This window comes from Harpia harpyja, chromosome 1 (genome assembly GCF_026419915.1).
Source record: "Harpia harpyja isolate bHarHar1 chromosome 1, bHarHar1 primary haplotype, whole genome shotgun sequence".
NCBI classification, from domain to species: domain Eukaryota; kingdom Metazoa; phylum Chordata; class Aves; order Accipitriformes; family Accipitridae; genus Harpia; species Harpia harpyja.
In genome coordinates this window covers 77987797-78006231 of record NC_068940.1, presented here as the reverse complement: position 1 = coordinate 78006231, position 18435 = coordinate 77987797, and the positions used below count along the sequence as shown (strand labels likewise).

Genomic DNA, 18435 nt, shown 5'->3' with positions numbered 1-18435 from the left:
ATGAGAAGTTATTTGGTTTTACTTTGGTGCCGTTTTACCCAATGGAGGGTTAATTCTTCCAAATAACTTGAAAGTTACAAACATAAGTGAAAATCAAAGAACTGAGTGGTTATTAGCTTGTGATTTCATCTTTAAGAAAAACTACCATTATTGTTATCAAACTCTTTGGCTTTGTAACTTTCTGCTTGCAAAAATTATTGACTGTAGAAATGACTTATAAAATAGGAGGAAATAGGTGTATGTTTGTTTTTAAAGGATAGGTCTGGCTTTTTATTTGTGAGAGTAGATAAAGAGATGTCCTCCTGCTGGAAGGAGCACAAAGACCTTTTCAGTTCCTCAGCTACTGTACTTCATGCAGCCACTGAGCAGCCTATAATTATCTGATGGTTGTCTTCAACACATACATATGATTCTTCTCATTTTTTTTTAAAATAACAGTTACAGTAGCTTCTTAACCAAGGATTAGACAAGATTTGCCCTCCTTGTACATAAATATCTTCCGGAACACTGAGGGCTCTGAACCGGGCCAGTCTGCCAGCATATTCTGCAGCACTGTGAAAGCCTCTTTTCAGTTCCCTCACACAAGACAGAGGAGCTTTTGTGGTCTCCTGGCCTGGGCATTTGGTTTTACAATACATTGTGCTGGCACATTGATTACTGATGTTGAGAAGAGCGTTGAGAGCTTATAACAGAACAGTGTTCTCAGCTGGGCTTTAAGCACAACAGCTGCTAGCAACATTGTTCTTGGATTTACTTGCTAGCAAGGAAGTTTATTTTTCATACATACATGTGCAGTACACACAAAGATGTATTTCTTTCTCTCTGAAGAAGAGGGGGAGAGGGAGGACAGACAGGATGGACTATGAGTGCTTGGAAATATTAAAGTTCAAGGTGTTTTCGAGAAAATATTTAAGCACATACCTTTATGAATACACATAGCAAACCTATCTGCCTTTTTTCAGAATAAATAGAAAAAATTGTGTAGACCTATATGGTACAGTCAAGTTCGGTCAAGAATAAGCTATATCTTGCATTATTATCACAGAGTAAAAGTACATTCACTGTATTTATAATGGCAAAATTAGACACGCTGAGTTAGCAGTTTCATTATGCTACCAAACAGCAAGCATTCATATGTTCTATTGGTTGTAAATACAGCATCATTTTTCATCTTTGTTTTATAGAAAGATGTTAGGAATCCTTAGAGCCAACGGGACATCATAATACTATACAGTATTGGTAGTTTACATAAAATAGCATAATCTTAGAATGTAACTACAGACTGTACACAGGAGAGGAGCCAGCCTCTGGAATCACTCTAAATATCCATTTTGACCATAGCATATAGTGCTATATAGTATTAGATCTGCTGTAAATGATTATATTAAATGTAGCTAAATTCAGTTGAACAGTTTCATCTCTTGCCAGTTCAGATTCACATAGGCTTCACCTGCAACAAGAAAATGAAGATGGTAGACAGTGGGATTGTGGTACTATCCCTCATAGGAGAACTAAGGAATCGTACAGAAAATATTTTGCTTACTGGACTATAGCAGGAGGTGCTCTCAGACATCTCTATAGGCTACAGGAACACTTCTTGTTATAAACTTTGTGATCTTCTTGTCTTCATTTTTACTGCATCTAAAAAGGCAAAAAAAAATAAAAGCCCAAACCAGCCTATTATTTTCCATGGACTGAAGTTGCTCTTCAGACTCCACCTCTTTATAGGAAAGCTTGAAAAAACCCCCTCAAGCTTTGCTTTAGAATACAATTGCTTCCTCAGCATCCCACTGAAGTTGCACCTTTATGGCTTAATTGAGCCATAAGTATATAAGACAAAAAAATTATTATCTCATAAAACCAGAGTTAGATACTACTTTAATGTGCTGACTTTCTACATCCTTGCTTTTTCTTTTTTAAAGACAATAATTTTGTCTTTAGATAAAGTACACTTTTCCCTTCTTATGGCTAGGAATTTTGCTGCTAAAATCAAAGGAACTTCTGATTTCATTGAAAACACAATCAGATCTTTAATGCACTACACATCCTTAATGTCTCGTTATGTCCCCTCTAAACTGGCCTAAAGTTACTTTGACCTCCTCTGACTATTAACACATTACCTTATGCTAAAAATCAATAAACTACACTCACTTCAATTAAAGCTTCCAAGGTGCAAGAGGGAGAAGGGAGACCAATGGGAGTTGGAAGGCCCACCGTGCCATAAAGTTAGTTGATGACTGTTCTGGCCCTTCTCCTCCTGCATGTCATTTTCCTCTTGACATTAAAGCATATTTGCATTACTGGGGGGGGGGGGGGGGGAATCTGCCCCTACAGAACATGTAAGCTCGTAAGCTGATTTTTATTTTTCTTCTAAATAATAGCAAACTGAGTTATTCCAGGGGAGCAGATAGAACGGGAGTCGGCCTGTACCAAGCTTCTTCCTAAATGCATCCACACTTCCATCCTGCAAGTGCTCTCTCCTCAAAAGGATGCTATGCATGTACCGAGATCCACAAGATTGTACCTTTTACCACCACATTTAATCAGTCAGCAGTGAAATGTGGGCCTCCACGCACATGAAATGAAAGCATCAAGTGAAAACATTAGTCTTTATTTTTTGGTAGACTACAGATCACTTGCTCAGAAAATTACCTGGAGGCCCAGAGATAGGCACATTCACTTTAGCAGCAATAATGCTTTGATTATTCTAACAAAGCCTTTTGACCAGTGCTAGAAGAGCACAGCTCTCCCTGCTGCTCTAACAGATTTCACAGAGGTGACTCAGGGTGATTTCATGGCCATTGGCAACATTAACATAAGGGCTGAATGCAATCAGGTGATTTTAACATCATTTACCTGACAGTTCACCGTGCTTTGTGTTGTCTGACACCCTCCCTACAGAAGAAGCAGCTACAGCAACAATCCTGATTAAAATAGACCATTGCCAGGAGGAATCTAAGACAAATTTTCTGCCGGGCTTACATTTTTAGAGAGTGGCTCAGAAAGGTCACAGGTTTCCTGTTACAGGTATGGCAGCACAGCTGAGTCCCGTTTAACCAGCTGAGTGGGGCTGCAGGTATCTTTGTTGGTGCCAAAGATTGCTGTCCTTCCCACTGCTAACCAGCTGCTCTGCTACTGGACTTGGGCGAGAAGTTAGTTGTTGTAGTAGGGAGAAGAGACAAGAGTGGCAGTGTATGTCCTATCAGCAAGGACAACAGGCAAGAAGCCCACTCTAACAATCCCCTGCTTTCTTGCTAGATAGTCCCAGTCAACAGTAGGTATCTCGCACACCTGCTGCTGCCAGACTCTGTCCCATCCTAGCATTTGCAGATGCACTCCAGCATCCACTAACTAAATATGCCACACATGAATTTCCCAAAGCTTGAAGTGATCATTTTTAAGATTGTGTGAGGAAAGGTGATGGAAATTTGCCCTGTATTTAAAGCAGCAAAAAAGGATTCTGGTAACCTCTGTTTCCTGTGGTCTGTGCATCCTCATGTAACCTGAAGTAAATCACTGAATTTCAGTGCTTCTATTCTCCACCTGTTAAATGAGGATTTCTTCCATACTTTCCCTGTTCATTTAAGCTGCACTGTCTTTTACTGTGTGTTTGTACAATGCTTGACCTAGTGAAGTCACTTCTCAACACTGTCATCTTGTAGGTACTGCTCATAATCCAGACAGCTGCCAGGGTTATTAGTGCTAAACTGCACAGACTTGCTTAGAGCAAGATTAGACAACGAGACAAGTGCGATGTCTTGGAGACTTGCTGAAGCATGGGTGCAGCTCCACCAACAGAGGCATTGGGGCAGCAGGGAAAGGGCAGGAGCCAGCTCAGCTGAGAAGTAAAGCTTTTGTGATAGAACACAATATGAGCAAAAATTACCCCCCCAGCAAGCAGTACAATTCAGGGCTGCTTTGTCAGAGCACTCTGTAAGCCGTAATTACAGGTGCATCTGCATCAGGTTCATAAGAATTCTCCAGACCAGGAGCAGCTGCTCTGGGTATAGTAAGTGTGAGGGGAAGACAAGGCTCTGCTGTGTTTACAAAGGAATAGCAAAACCCTCAGGTGCCTCTACTTTGACCTGGAGAGTGAGAACATTTCCTTTGAAAAGGTACGTCCGATCTCCCATGTCCTTATATTTTTCTGCTGCTGTTGTTAAAGAGACAAGGTCTCTCTGCAGTACAGCTCATTTTGTTTCTGGCAAGTGTTATTTTCTGGGTGACTGAAAGACTGTGGCTGTGGATAATGTATTGGATCGTTCTTCTTTCATTACTGAATTATACTGGGTAACAGATATCCGCTCACATGGCTTCAATCCAGAGGCTGAGCGTGAGGGGTCCTGTCCATGGTAAAGTATCTGAACTGAGAGGACCAAAAAGTGCCTGCTGACTACGGATGGAAGGATGAAGATAACTGACAAGTATCTTGCTCATTTGGAAGCTTTGGTTTTGCCTTTTAATGGTATCTACTCTTGAAATGTCTGCCAGCTGCTGCTATTGGTTTCACATAAAGGAGGAATTTCATAGTTTGTAACAGTGAAAGCTTGGAGTTAGGGACTCTGTGGTGACTGCTAATGGCTATCATTTTATCTCAACTCTGAATTATCACAGGTCTGAAAAACACAGAAGGATATATATGCTTTACGTGCTAGACTGCTGGGCCTTCAATCAGTCCTCAGCAAGGACCCCAAAGATCAGTGATTTGAGGGGACTGCAGTGGTGCTCACCTAAAAAACCCTCTATCTGAAGTTGCGCTGAGATGAAAGACCATGCAGATGTCAGTGTCCCAAACAAAAGAGCTGGGCTCTGAAGTGAGACTCAGCAGGTAGGATCTCTAAGACTTAATAACAGGCTTTCACAGAATGACCTATGGTTTCAGAGGCTTTCCATCATCAAAATAGGAGGAAGGGATGCAACCATTTGTCCTCTTTAAAGCTTTCTGATGCTTCCTTTGAAGATTCAGATTGAGGTTGCATGTACTCATGAGCTGTATGCATCATATATCTATCATATTACTTGCCATCTGAAATCCAGACTTCAAAGCATGAAGAATTCCCTAAATAGTCCCCTTCTGCTTACAGTATGTCCATGCTTTTTTTTCCTTACATAAAGAGATATTATTTGTTTTATTTTCCTTTTATATCCCAGCAGTAGAGAGGCCTTGAATGGAATAAGTAAATTGTAAAAAAAATAAGATTACAGTATCCTGCTGCTGCTTCTGCTTCCTAGTGTCCTGAGCAGACTCTTCCTTCATCTTCTTTCTGTGTCCTCTCCTGGTAGAGGTGTAGAAGGCGGCATTCAAAGATGAGATGAAAACTGCAGAGCTTACCCTTGCAGAACTTGGAACTACTGGCTCTTGCAGTACTGTCTCCATTTACTGGAGTTAAGTGATGCGATTAAAATCTCAGCTAAACAATCTGTTCCTAAGTTTGTTTATCTGCCTTCCTTACTTTGTTTAAAGCCTGTGAAGTAGTGTGGTGTGCCCATGAGAGCCAGAACAGGGGAAACCTATATTCTGATAAAAAGCTGTGATGTCAACATAAGGCTTAAAAATTTATGTATTTAAAAATTAATATTATTGCAGGTTTTTACATAACTAGAATTTACAACTCTAGTGCCAACAGCTGTTAGGTGCCAGATTCTCTGAAAGACTTCTACTCTTTCTCAATATTATGAAACTGGAATGTATAGTGTGGTTTGTTTGAATCATATTCTCTGTGAGATGAAAGCAAAAATGATTTTGCAGAGACAGCTTTTATAAGGTCTTCAAAGTGAGTTTACTGTTGTTTCCATGCAAGAATTGAAACGTAGGAGCGTGAAAGAAAGCTTTCTGCCTAGCACGCTCGTGATCAGCTTTCGAATCAATTTTCAGTTGACTTAGCTTTTAAACTTTAGGAAACAGTAAGCCAAATCTTGCATTCAGTGAACTAATTTTGAGATTTACTGTTAACTTGAAGACATGGTAAGCTGATAAGACTTAAAAATTCTAGACTATAGCTGAGTGATGAGCTGTAATTACTGCTCCCCACCCACACAATGTTTGTCTTCCCTGAAACCTTGTTCTTTCATCCTCCTCTTTTCTTTAGTTTGTTTCTTCCTCCTTTTTTCACCAGCCATAATACATAATACAATAGCCATAATACAAGCTTGTGAGCTCCCTAGGATAAGGGTTGGTTTTCCTTTGGCTATGTTCATATAGCACACAATAATAGGCTCAGATTTCTCACTGAAACTCTTAGGTATTGTGACTGAGAAGAATAATTACCTTTTTTTGCTGAAGTTTTAGCAACTGCAACGAATACCCAGTACTACATGAGTATCAGATGCCCGCTGTGTCTCCACATAAGAGACTGAAACCTTCATGCAGCATTTCGGGCTAGCTGGTGAAACTGTCCATGACCCTGGGGGAAAGAACTTCTTTGGCTGCACTGAAACTTTGTAGTTCTCATCACCTGCAGCCAAACAACTCTGTTTAGCCTTGAGAAAAATCCAATCTAGAATGCTTAGCTGTGGTTCATATTCTGCTGACTGATGTCTACTTTTAATACCAGAAATCAAAGCAAGGGAGTATTTGCTCTTTCTACTCCCTCCTTTAAAGCTGATTTTTAATACCCTTCTGTTCCAAAACAGAATTTAATGTATTGGTCAAAATCCAAACATGTTCAGGGGCTGGATGGAACTGCCACACGCCTGGAAAAGTAGTAGACCTGCACAGCTACCACTACATCATGGTTTGTGTGTGCTACACCTTGGAGCACTGTTGGCTTGGAAGAGGGGAAAATGCAAATAAGTCTTAGCTCAAAACTCCTAGTCCCCAGTAAATCTGCAAATGAAAAGCCAGTCAGCAGTCTGTCTTTCCTTGCAAGCAATTAATTGGGCCATGTATCATTCTGAGTGCAAATTTATGTTTTATTTTGCTGGGCCAGATTATTTTCCCCTGTGCACTTCACATGCCTGTTGACAAAAAGACAGACTACAAGATCTGTCCAGTGACACAGGTTTTGAGAACTCCTCACAAATGCCTCACAGCTATAGTGCTAAAATGAAGTGACTGGGAAAGACTTCTGGTAGGGAGTGAAGCAAGCACTGTGGAGGATGAGACTAGTGGACTGCACAGATGCTCAATGGACCTTAATGGTTTTCTATGGTTTACAAAACACCAAGTTAATTTATCTGTTAAAGCATATATTGTGCTGTTTATCTTCAGGAACATTGTTAATCTAATAATTACCTCATTAAAGAAATTACAACTACATTTGACCTCAGTTATCTGACTAAAATTCATAATAAATTGTTGCCTCCTTTAAAAAATAAAAATAAATCCTCCCCCTGTATCTAGGGAACCAGCAGGTCTGTCTTTTTACTCATCTAAGAAAGAGATGCTTTCAGAAAGCTAGAGAGTAGCTATACTCCATACATTTGTTCTGTGGGTGACCAGGAGTTATAAGGAGCACTTGCAAGCTCCTATTATTAGGAGCACTGATAAATCACAGAACAGTGGTTGGAGAACATCAAACGAATTGTTTGTGCCCTATTTCATTGTCTTAGTAGGGTTGCCTCTGTACACCAAGCTCAAGGAGCTGTGACATTATCACTGTATGACCTACAACATTATACACTGAAGCAGAGACTTTAGGTTTTTCACAGCCCTCCTGGGAGTTTAGGCGTATCTCCCATAAAATTTTATTTCCATACACTGTAATCTCTGTGAAATCTGTTTCTATTGCTGCTATGCCTTTTTTTAGGAGAGACAAGCAACTGAATTTCCTCTTCAAGGTGTGCACTTAACTTGATTTACACAAAGTTATTACAGATCAACAGCCTGCTTGTTTTTACAGTGGACCCTGTACATTGGATGGGCATCTTCACTCAGCTGTTGCCAAAAGGGTCCGAACACATCCAAGAGCTAGCTGTGTGCGCACCATACGGGCACGTGCTCCCAGCCCCTGCCAGCTGCAGGGACAGACCGGCCCTTGCACTTTAGTGGAGCTGCGGCCCTTTGTCTTTTGTGACCGTCTTTGAAATTCTCTCATAGCAGGTTTCAGTGCACTGTGTCATTTAAGCATTTCATTAACTGTATGCTAAGTCCCACTCTGTGAACTAAGTGCTACATGCTTCTTCCTGTCCTTGCACTTCCTTTTGGATATATGCAGTACCTGAAGGACAAGACATAGCTTTTAAATAAGTAACTGTTGCAAGCGGGTGGATTATTATGAAATAGCTGGCTTAAATGAATGTTTCATCCCACAAACACTTAGTCAGAAGTCTCAGTCAGAACTTGCATCTCTTTTTCCACTACAGTCAATCAACTGAGAAACAAATTCATCAAAAAATAAGCCTTCTTAGTTCTGATATTCAAGGTATGTTTGTTTATCTGATCTTTTGTAATTCCAGCAGATCTCAGCACCCTTATAAATGTTAAATACTTATACAGCATTTAGAAAGTTCTTCAGAAAAGCAAAAATTTAATTGTATTTTTCTCTCTTCTTCATCGTTACTCTGTGCTAGCAATATCGCAAAGCAAACAGCAGTATCCGATATACTAGTACTATTTCCATTATTATTCTGGAGTGGGGAAAATACCTTCACATATTAAATCTAGCTAAGCAGGGAAAAATAAAACAGATACTGCTCTTGTATTTGAAATTGTAGTACTTTTAATCTGCTTGCAAACTGTTTCCATTGTACTAAAGAAAAGTGATACGTTTAAAAACTGTGCAACCCTCTTCAAAGGAAGCATTGTGAGGAGATGGTAGCTGATACTGAAATCTCAGCTTGATAGAATTTTAAACTATTTAGAATAACTCTGGCACACAAAAAAGCTCTGAAGTGCCCATGGCTTTTCTGGGGGAAAAAATATTGGGGAAAAAATAAAGCTTTTGGAACCAGTGCTGTAACTGGCAAGATTTTCAAATACTAGCAGAGTAGCCCAGCATTCTCGGCAAAAGAGTGTCTCACTCAAGTCAGTAGTTCTAGGAAAAAAGAAAAAACAAAAATAGTGTCACAAACTCGGGACAGGGGGGCGGGGAACCTGTTGCTGTGGTGAACGTAAGTACAGATGTCTTTGATCAGTATAAAACTATTGAAGAAAATACGCAAGCCAAGGCTGTAAAGCTCATATGTAGTATCACACATTGAACACTTTTGAATTTCTCATGGTGCAGGCGTCTTACCTCACATACTAAAGGATTAAGGTAGGAGTTATTTTTTCCATTTATTAAAGAAACATCTTTGCTCATTTTTTTTTTAGTGCCAGCTGCTTAGTGAAGTAGAGGTAAGGAGACTGGAAGCCAGGGGTACCTGCAACAATAATGCTTTTTTCTACTCTAAAACTGCCCCATAACTAGTTGTATGTCTGGGTTTGGATTTTGTGACTATAAACTTTGTATCATATGAAGACAGGATTTGTCCTTAACATTTATTAATTACATGCTGCTATTAAACGAACAATCAGTATGGTAGAGTTTTGCAATACAAGTCCTTAATACATAGATGCTGTTTGGGACAGCTGTCCTGCTGTTCCACTTGATCTCAGGAAGAAGGTGCGTTACTCACACAACCACACGTACAGGAAGCGGTCAGCCTGTTCCCTGTGCTCTGCAAACCTGGAGTCACCACCATTACAGCCATCCTATCACAGGATGAAGGAACCAAAATTCACAGAACTCGGAAGCTGAAGATGGTAATTTTAGCCTCCCTGAGACAATGCTTGCTCAGTATGACTAAGAACATTTATGAGCTAGTACCATTTTTCAGCTAACGCACCTAAGCAGCATTGAAGATGCAACTCTGTGTGACTGTCAGCATCAAAGAACACGGCTTTTTGTTTGTTAGCTTGCTATATGGCATAATGTTTATTTATGAAAATGAAAGCAGTAAAATGTAAATGTTAGACTTCATGTGAAGGTACGTATGAAATAAGAATAGGTTTAATTAACTGGTCTAATCAGAGTGGTAACTTTTAATTGTAACACACAGTGACTCCACCTCCTACTGCTCTAAGCTTTGTTATTTATTGTGAGGAAATAAATTAGATTTTCTACCACCAACTACTTTTTAATAATCAAAGCAAAATAATTCATGCAGTATGTAAGTTATCATAAAAGAATTCAGCAGATAAAAGGCTTCTTTGTGCAAAACATTTTGTATGTCAATTTAAGAGATGGTCTTAAGAGCAAAACTTCATGTATTGCAATTTGTCAGCAATTTCATTGTTACTGCTTATTTTGAAAGGGGTTCTCAAAATCCATGGTGAAACTGCTGTAGTATTTTATGTAGGAACTTGATATTCTTTTAGAACCATGCGACATGTCAAAGCAATACTGTTTTAGCTCTAAGCTTAGATCTAGGGTATGGTCAAAGAGGAGTAACTTCAATTTTTGAATGTACAACCAAGCTACAGTTGGTTACTGTAATAATAAAAAACATCATTATTATTATTACATACACATTAATAAATATTACCTTAACCTAGGTCTACCATGTCATTGTAATGAAATGCAATTGATTTTCTCTTTCATACACATAGAGAAATCTGCTCGGTTTCCACATGGAGCAGCGAGAATCGGTGGTGTGAGGTTGCTGACATAGCTCTTCCATGAAGACTGAAGTGTTGGGATCCCGTCACTATATGCCAGCTACCTGTAGCTGGCAGTGCATTGTCCTTGCAATAATTTCATTCTCCTTATGACTTCATTCCTTTGTGTTTTACAACTAGTTCAGCTCCATGATGCAGCCAGTTTCTTCCTCTCCCTCCTTCTGCATTTGTTCCTGTCCTTTACTGTTGTATAGTTCTGCCTGTATCCCTCTGCATCTGCACTATACGGGATTTGGGTAATTTGTCTTATGTTTCACTTTTGATTTGCATGCTACTCACAACCCATGGTGTTATTAAAAAATAACTGCTAAGGTGATTAGCTATTGAACTGCATAAGAAATGTCATTAGCCTGTTCTACAGAATAATGGTATTTAATGAAAACAAAAGGAATATTGTGCTGACCTCGTCAAGGAAATTCAAGGCCACTGACTTCGCTTTGGAAAGAATTTCTCATCTGCTGTGTCACTAGATGTGGTTGTATAACAGTAGTCATATCTACTTGAATGGAATTTACCTTTAAAATGACCAGCACCAAGTGAAAGCTCTGATTTAAAGTCTTGCTCCAGCGAACCTCTCATGAACTGCTAGCTTTTAATTTTCATGAATTGCTATTTCCATATGAAAGATGGTTTCTTGTGAAGTACATGTGCAGCCTTATAAGTGGATGTTTGATAATCCTTTGTGTTTTTGTCATCTGGGCACTGAGAGATAGCTCCTGCAGCGCATGAGTTGATGTGTATTAAAAGGTAACCTAAGTCTCTGCTGGGTAATACTATTAAAATTTCCAAGAGTCTTCTCTTTCCACTCTATGCCAATTCTTTCTTGGCAACATTTCAGTTTCAGGTCCATATCCCTAATAAAGACTACCTATTTTTCTTGAAACAGAAAGGTTTGTCCCAGGCTACATTTTCTGTGTGGAAAACGTAAGTAGACTATACATATGAAACATATGTAGAAAATAATATATTACCATTTACCCTAGTAAACTGGTATCAAAGAAAGGAGAGAAGGTTTTTAGCCCAGAGAAGCTGAAGTTGCAGTTGTTTTCATGAACTAAGGCATGCTGAGCCAGAAGGAACTCAGAACCGCAAACAAGTCAGATAGGAAGTGAGAAAAGTATCAGTATGTGAAATGACCCCAACACCTCCCGATTTTGCATTACAACATCTGCACATGGCTCAAGCCTTTTTCCATTGTTTCCTCATACATGTATCTTGCAGTTATTTTCACCTGTCATCTAATAACAGCCCACTCCCCCCATTTAGCTACATGCTTGAAAGTAAGTATACTTCTTGGTGTACACCTCCTTCATTCAAGACTTCTACAGGATAATCAAAGCCTTGCTTCACCCTTACCTTCAATTATCAGAGGTTGAATGTGTCAGCTTTCTTACACTCCCACTAATTTAGATACCATTACCCCTTCATAACACCTGGAACAGCCTGCATGTTTGACTTCTAAAGTAGCATGAAGTACATGGGAGGAGTTGATCAACTTGGATTGTTATTTAATAGCTGTTTTGCAGAAATGCCTACAGGCATTAATTAAGATCAAGATGCTAAACACCAAGAAGACTTACAATGAAAAATAGTTCCTGCCCCAGAGAGTTCATAATTCACTTTATAGCAAGTTACAACAGGTAGATGAGATAAATTAACTGTAGGCAGGGAAAGAGCAGAACAATCTACTTCTCCAAGCATTTTCTGGACAGTGTGGATCATTTTCATGTATATATTTACAAATACAGGTATGCTCATTTTGCTGAAGATGTTCATTTCTCTCTGATCTTAAAATGATCTCCCTGATGTCATAAAACTCTTCTTCTGAAGAAACGCATGATCTATGAGATTCCTCCTCCACCTAGTGTGTTGGATGTGCTATACTCATCACCAGCTCTGTATCCCTCCCATTTCAAGGGCACCAAAATCTGTTATTATGTATTGACTGCTTTTCAGCAGAGGAAGAGATAAAGCCTATCTTTCCACATTTTAAAATTAAAATGCCTCCAATAAAAGTAGGAGCTGGCCCATATCCCTCCTTGTGGAATTAATTGTAAAACATGTTATTATAAAGCTGTGTTAAAGTGTGAACAGATCTTGGTAACAATCAGACATTAAAGTTCAGAAGACTGTAATATCTAATAGGCTTATTTTTCCATTAAAAATAGGGAATACATAATTTTGTAGGCGGAGATAAAGGTCAATTTGATTTATTTCAGCTTGTCAAGTTTTATGAATAAATCTATTATCTCTAGTAATATTCCTTAACAAGATATTTCTGTCTGGCTTCCACCAATTTTAAATTACTGAAAACCATCCATGACATAATTAAGGCCCACTTTTACTGTTACTATAAATGCTTTTCTATTACCTTGCATGGTGTGCTGTTCTTTATACTATGCAAAAGTAGTGTAAAATACTGCCAAATCAGAAACCTTACTAGTTGGCCTTAGGGGTAGTAACTTACCCCTACATTTCCACAGATGTAAAATCACTTTCCTATACAAACAGGCCACTTCCTCCAGAGTCATCAGGATGTACATAACTAACAAAGATAAAAGCAGTGAAACATTAATCTCAGATGTAAGCAAATTAGAATTTTGCTATTTTTAGTAGGTCTATAATGGGTATCTTAACACTTTAATAACATGAAACCTTGCCTCCAGCACACTGTGGAATTTTTGTTGCTATACACTGTCCTTTTACTATTGAATTAATCTCTTTTATACATCATAATTCTTTGTGGTATTAAATTATAAAGTACAATGCTTTCAAAGGAAAAAAAAAAAAGAAATGTGACTGCCAGAACAAAATGATGGAGAGACAGCAAGAATATCTGAGACGAAATACTCCTCCAGGCCTCTTCTAAAACCTGTATGCTCTGGAAACAGTAACATACGAAAATGTCTTTATTAGACACTAGTAATTAGTTCTGACTTTGAAAGACTTCACTGCTCAAATCAGGCTTAGATATTAAAACACAGAATCACTTAACATATCCTTGTGCTGTGGGAAACCTTCCTTGTAACTAAGCTCAGTGACATTTATGTTCATTCAGCCCTGAGTACTGCTATCTCTGTATGCCAGGTGTCTAACAGGACGATTTCATCCACTCAATTATTCTCACCTCCTCACGGACTGTTTGTCTCCTGTTTCAAGGGGACAAGCAAGAGGCAAGACGAGTACGGCGAGAACACAGAGCCGGGCCGGGGACCACTGTTCTTTACGCAACAAAAGCAAGAACCCCCGCTCAACAGCACTTCCCTCCCCTCTCACTTCACCCATACCGGTGCCTGCAGACGTCCCAGGCGGTGGGCGCAAGGCAGCCAACGGCCTTTTCCGCAGCCGCTGAGGCACGGCTGTGGCCTAGAGCCTGGGATACTTGCTGCGTCACTCCAAGAGATCGGGAGCCGTAAGGCAATTTATTGAGGCTCTGACGGCAGCACCGACCGCACTGCAGCACCCCGGCCTCCCTGGGCAGTGCTCCTCACCCCGGCCCGGCCTCCCCACGACCGCGCCGGGGGGCCGCCAGAGGGAAAAAACCGCCCCGCCACGGGCGCACCTCCCTCCTCCGCGCCGCCGAGCGGCGGGGCGGGCGGAGCCGCGCGAGCGCAGGCCGCCGCGGGTCACGCGGGCAGAGCCGCCGCCGGGGGGAAGGCGGCCCGCCAACTGCCGCTTTGAAGCCCGTTGCTAGGCGACGGGAGGGCACGCGGCGCCCACGGGAACGGCCGGTGGTAAGGGAGGGATGACGCAACGGCCGGGGGAGCGGAGCCGCCTCAGCGGCGTCCCCTTGCCGCCCCGGGCAGGCGACGCCTGCCCCGCACCGGGCCGGGCGGCTTTCCCGAGGGGCTTTCAGCGGGCAAGGGCGGCCGGAGAAGGGCGTTGCCGCCGGCCCCGCCGCGGGCTGCGCACCGCCGGCAGTGGCGCAGGTGCGCTGTGGGGCAACGCCGAGCCGTCTCCCAGGCCGCTGGGGGTGGGGCTAGAGTGACAGCACCCGCATCCAATGTGCGCACGCGCCTCCGGCGGAGGGGCGGGGCGCTGAGGCCGCCGCAGGGGGTGAGAGGCCGCTGGCACCGCCCGCCCGCTGCAGCGCGGGCCCGCGGGGCGCGGGCGGAGGGCGCACCGGCGGCGGTTTTCCCCGAGGGGGGTGTGTAAGGCAGTAACTCCGCTCCACAGGGGGCAGAGGGAGGAGCGGGGGGGCGCTCAGGCAGGGTGTGGGCAGAGAGCTGTGCTCCCCACCACTGCAGAAGCCACAGCCCCCTTCCCCACCCACAGCGTTCGGCTGAGGACGGTAAATACGCGGTTCTCGATGAGTGGCTGGTGCCGCTGGCCAGTAGGCGAGGCGGAGCGCGCCCTCCTCCCCGCCCCCGCCGCGCGGCGGAGCCAATGGGGGGCGCGGGGCGGAGGCGCGCGGGGCTAGGCGCGGGCTGGGAGGTGCCTCGCCGCCAGATGCGGGGGAGTCGCGGCGGCAGCGGCGCGTGCGGCGGACGCTGCGTGCGGGCATGGGGTCGTGGGCTGCTCTCGCCTCCCCGCGCTGAGGGACGTGCCCGCCGGCGGGGCCAAGCGGTAGGCGAGGGGCGGCGGTTGGCGGGCTGGCGGCCGCTGTAGCGGTGGCGGCGAGGGGCGCAGGTGCCCGGCGAGCTGCAGTGTCGGTAGCGGCCGCCGCCGCGTCGCGGGGCGGCAGAGCCCGCTGGGCCGGGCGGGGGACGTGTGGCGTTCCGCGTCGCGCTGCCTGCGGCCGCCTCCGCAGTCGGGGCGGCGGCGAAACGCCGGCCGAGGCGGAGGGTGGTCAGCTGTGGGCTAAGGCCGCTTGTGTCGTTGGCAGGATCCGAGCCTAGCGCGGCGGCGAGCGTAGCCGTGGGAGCCGGCCTCTGCTCGTGGCAGCCCGCTGTCACCTTCTCTTCTGGCAATGGGGAATGGACTCTCGGACCAGACGCCGATCCTCTCCAGTCTGCCTTCTTTCCAGAGTTTTCACATTGTCATCTTGGGACTGGATTCTGCTGGAAAGACGACCGTGCTCTACAGACTGCAGTTCAATGAGTTTGTCAACACTGTCCCCACTAAAGGATTTAATACGGAGAAAATCAAAGTGACGCTGGGCAACTCGAAAACGGTCACTTTCCACTTCTGGGATGTAGGCGGCCAGGAGAAGCTGAGGCCGCTGTGGAAGTCATACACAAGGTGCACCGATGGCATTGTGTTTGTGGTGGACTCTGTCGATGTTGAGAGAATGGAGGAGGCCAAAACAGAACTTCATAAGATTACTAGGATATCGGAAAATCAAGGAGTGCCTGTCCTTATCATTGCTAACAAGCAGGACTTGAGGAACTCTCTCTCCCTTTCTGAAATTGAGAAAATGTTAGCGATGAGTGAGCTGAGTTCTTCAACTCCCTGGCATTTGCAGCCTACCTGTGCAATCATTGGAGATGGACTCAAAGAGGGACTGGAGAAACTACATGATATGATAATTAAGCGAAGGAAAATGCTGAGGCAGCAGAAAAAGAAGAGATGAGTTCTATTTTGACCTTTCTATTTTAGAGTAGTTACATGGTCAAAATTTGACATAAGACAGCTTCCAAACCTAGGCCTGCTTGTTTGGATGCCGTTAAGCTTAGTTACGTTAAACAATCAGTTGCACAACCTTGCCATGTGGAAGGCTGTGCAGTTATGGAACTTTTTTTTTTTTTAATTAGTCTCTTCTGAGTTTTATGGCTCTGCATTATTTCAGAAGCCCTAATAGATGATGTAATACTATCAGGAAATGGATGGGTGGGTATATGTGACATGGATGTCTAAATAGCCAAATAAAATGAGGGTTTTCTGCTTAGTGTTGTATTCATATGTTTGAGGGTGCCCTCTGCAAGCAGTTTGCATTGAAGGTGTTCTGTGTTTCCAAACTTTAATGCTCGTAAGTGGAGTGTTTAGGTGAACATTATACAGCTTTAAAAACATGTATGAAGCTAGTAACCCATTATTTCGAGAGGCTGTTTTTTACCTTGTTTGGGGATTTCTATGAAAGCTTGGCTACATGTGTAGTTTTTTTTAATTTGGCACTTTCTGAAATTGAATCGTTCAGTTCAAATACTTGAAATCTAAGTGCTGTGGATTCTTCAACTGATAAAAGAGACTTTTTGATGAGTAAGAAATGTAAACAACACACTGGAGCATGAAAAAGTGGTTTCCCAACATATAGCATGTTTTTGGTATGTAAGGTTTTTTATTTTTTAGAAGTAGCCATTCATCATTATACAGTGCTAATCAGGTTTAAACTGTTACTCAAAATTAGTAATTTATTTCTGAATGATGAGTATTATGTCCTCCTACTATCAAGTTACAAGTAAATTAATTGCAGTAAAGGAGCTACAGAGAACAACTCTGGCTGTTGTGGTTCTATCCACTGCAGCATTCTTCACTCCACTGGTGACTTTTTCTGGCAATAAAACAAAATTATAATGAATTAAAGATGGAGTTAAAATTAGCAGAGCAAATCTTGTATCTCCCCAAATTACCCCATTTTATTAAAGTGGTGTTGCTATGTCACTTTCAATGTATGCTTTTTTCATCGTGACTCTTAAAGTATTTTGTGGTTAGGAATGTAATAATGCTTTATACACAAACATTTGACACTAGCGGGGGGGGGGGGAGGGGGGGCCGGGGAGTGGGGGAAGAAGATTTTCAAGATGGGCCTGTGTTCTGCTTTAATTATGCTTTAAGCTGTTCTTGTTTACAGAGAGTGCAAACAGTGTTAACTGGGCTGGATAGTGCTTGATGGAAAAGGGAGGGTAGTTTTTCTTACTGGTACAGAGCTTCAAGTGACTCTTTAGATACTTGGCTAGCAATTAAAAGGGCTAAAACAGAGCCTGGATTTTTTAAGACTAACTTTAGTGGTGCTGTAAAAATTCATCAGAATGTTAGTTTCTCTTTAAACTTTTGCTGGAGATACCAGATTTAAAAAAAAAAAAAAAAGGCAAAATCTATTTCCTCCTTTTACTCAAACAGCAAAGTAATACATTTTTCTTACCTGCTGCCATGTATCAGGAGGATGACAGCTACAAACCTGAATGTCAATCAATGTAACTTAGATATGTTTAAAAAAAAAATCAAACTTTTTAACCAGCAGCTGTTTGTCTAGGAGGTAACCAAAAATGCACTTTAGTGTCTTCAATAACTGAAAGTGACAGCTGTTTGGTTTTGGTTTTTTTTTTCTTAATGACATCTTGGTCCTTTTTGAATAAACTGAAGTAGCTTCCAGTGGAGCTTTTGTATGTTGGTTATATATGTACCTGCACTGGTGACATTGTAAGTCACTTACTCAAGTAATGTCTATATTTATAGAAATGTGGATGACTTCTTAAACCTCAATAAACAATTCAAAACAAGCCTGCAGAGAGAAGGTGTCTCACTTCTTCTACTGCAGTGGTACGTTCTCATCAACCTCTGTGCGCGTATTGATTCTAATAACAGTAGAACTATTTCTGTTGAAAACCAAAGTCTTATAAATGTGGTGAGGCTCATAAATGTCACAGTGTTATAAATTGCGGGTATCTCATTAAAAACTTTAAATCAATGGCATGTCTGTATATTCACAGAAGAAATATTAACTGCAGTGACTCCTTTCTGAAGTGATAGATCTTGCATAATTTGAAAAATCTTTTATATAGCTGAACCTATTTTGTGTTATGTGCAGTGTTTGATAGGTGATGTTGGGCATTTATCACATGTGTTCACAGGTGGTACTTAATTTAGTATCTTCAGGCTTATATATCTGAAGCTGTCTGAGGGATTCATGTGCACTTAAGCCTTTGGTGAATTTCCTCGGATTTTACAGCAGTGAG

General features: G+C 42.2%; 1 protein-coding gene and 1 long non-coding RNA gene across 3 annotated transcripts; one reads left to right on the top strand and one right to left on the bottom strand.

Moving 5' to 3' along the window:
* Nucleotides 1-749: 749 nt before the first annotated feature.
* On the bottom strand, nt 750-14146 carry LOC128147941 (uncharacterized). Its single transcript, XR_008237139.1, has 2 exons — nt 13728-14146; nt 750-1641 (listed from the first exon to the last, which is right to left on the bottom strand). It is a non-coding gene; the product is annotated as an uncharacterized LOC128147941 (long non-coding RNA).
* A 662-nt stretch (nt 14147-14808) lies between these two features.
* Nucleotides 14809-18167, top strand: ARL4A (ADP ribosylation factor like GTPase 4A). 2 transcript variants are annotated; one of them, XM_052801195.1, is made up of 2 exons: nt 14809-14891; nt 15426-18167. In XM_052801195.1, the coding sequence occupies exon 2, from the start codon at nt 15510-15512 to the stop codon at nt 16110-16112; it is 603 nt and encodes a 200-aa protein (XP_052657155.1). In that variant the 5' UTR covers nt 14809-14891; nt 15426-15509; the 3' UTR covers nt 16113-18167. The 2 variants fall into 2 exon arrangements, with proteins under 2 accessions (XP_052657155.1, XP_052657145.1); XM_052801185.1 differs by lacking the exon at nt 14809-14891 and adding an exon at nt 15033-15166.
* The last annotated feature ends 268 nt before the right edge of the window (nt 18168-18435 follow it).

Excerpts from the sequence above, each read along its gene's own strand:
- ARL4A (XM_052801195.1), top strand. The coding sequence starts at position 15,510 with ATGGGGAATGGACTCTCGGACCAGACGCCGATCCTCTCCAGTCTGCCT.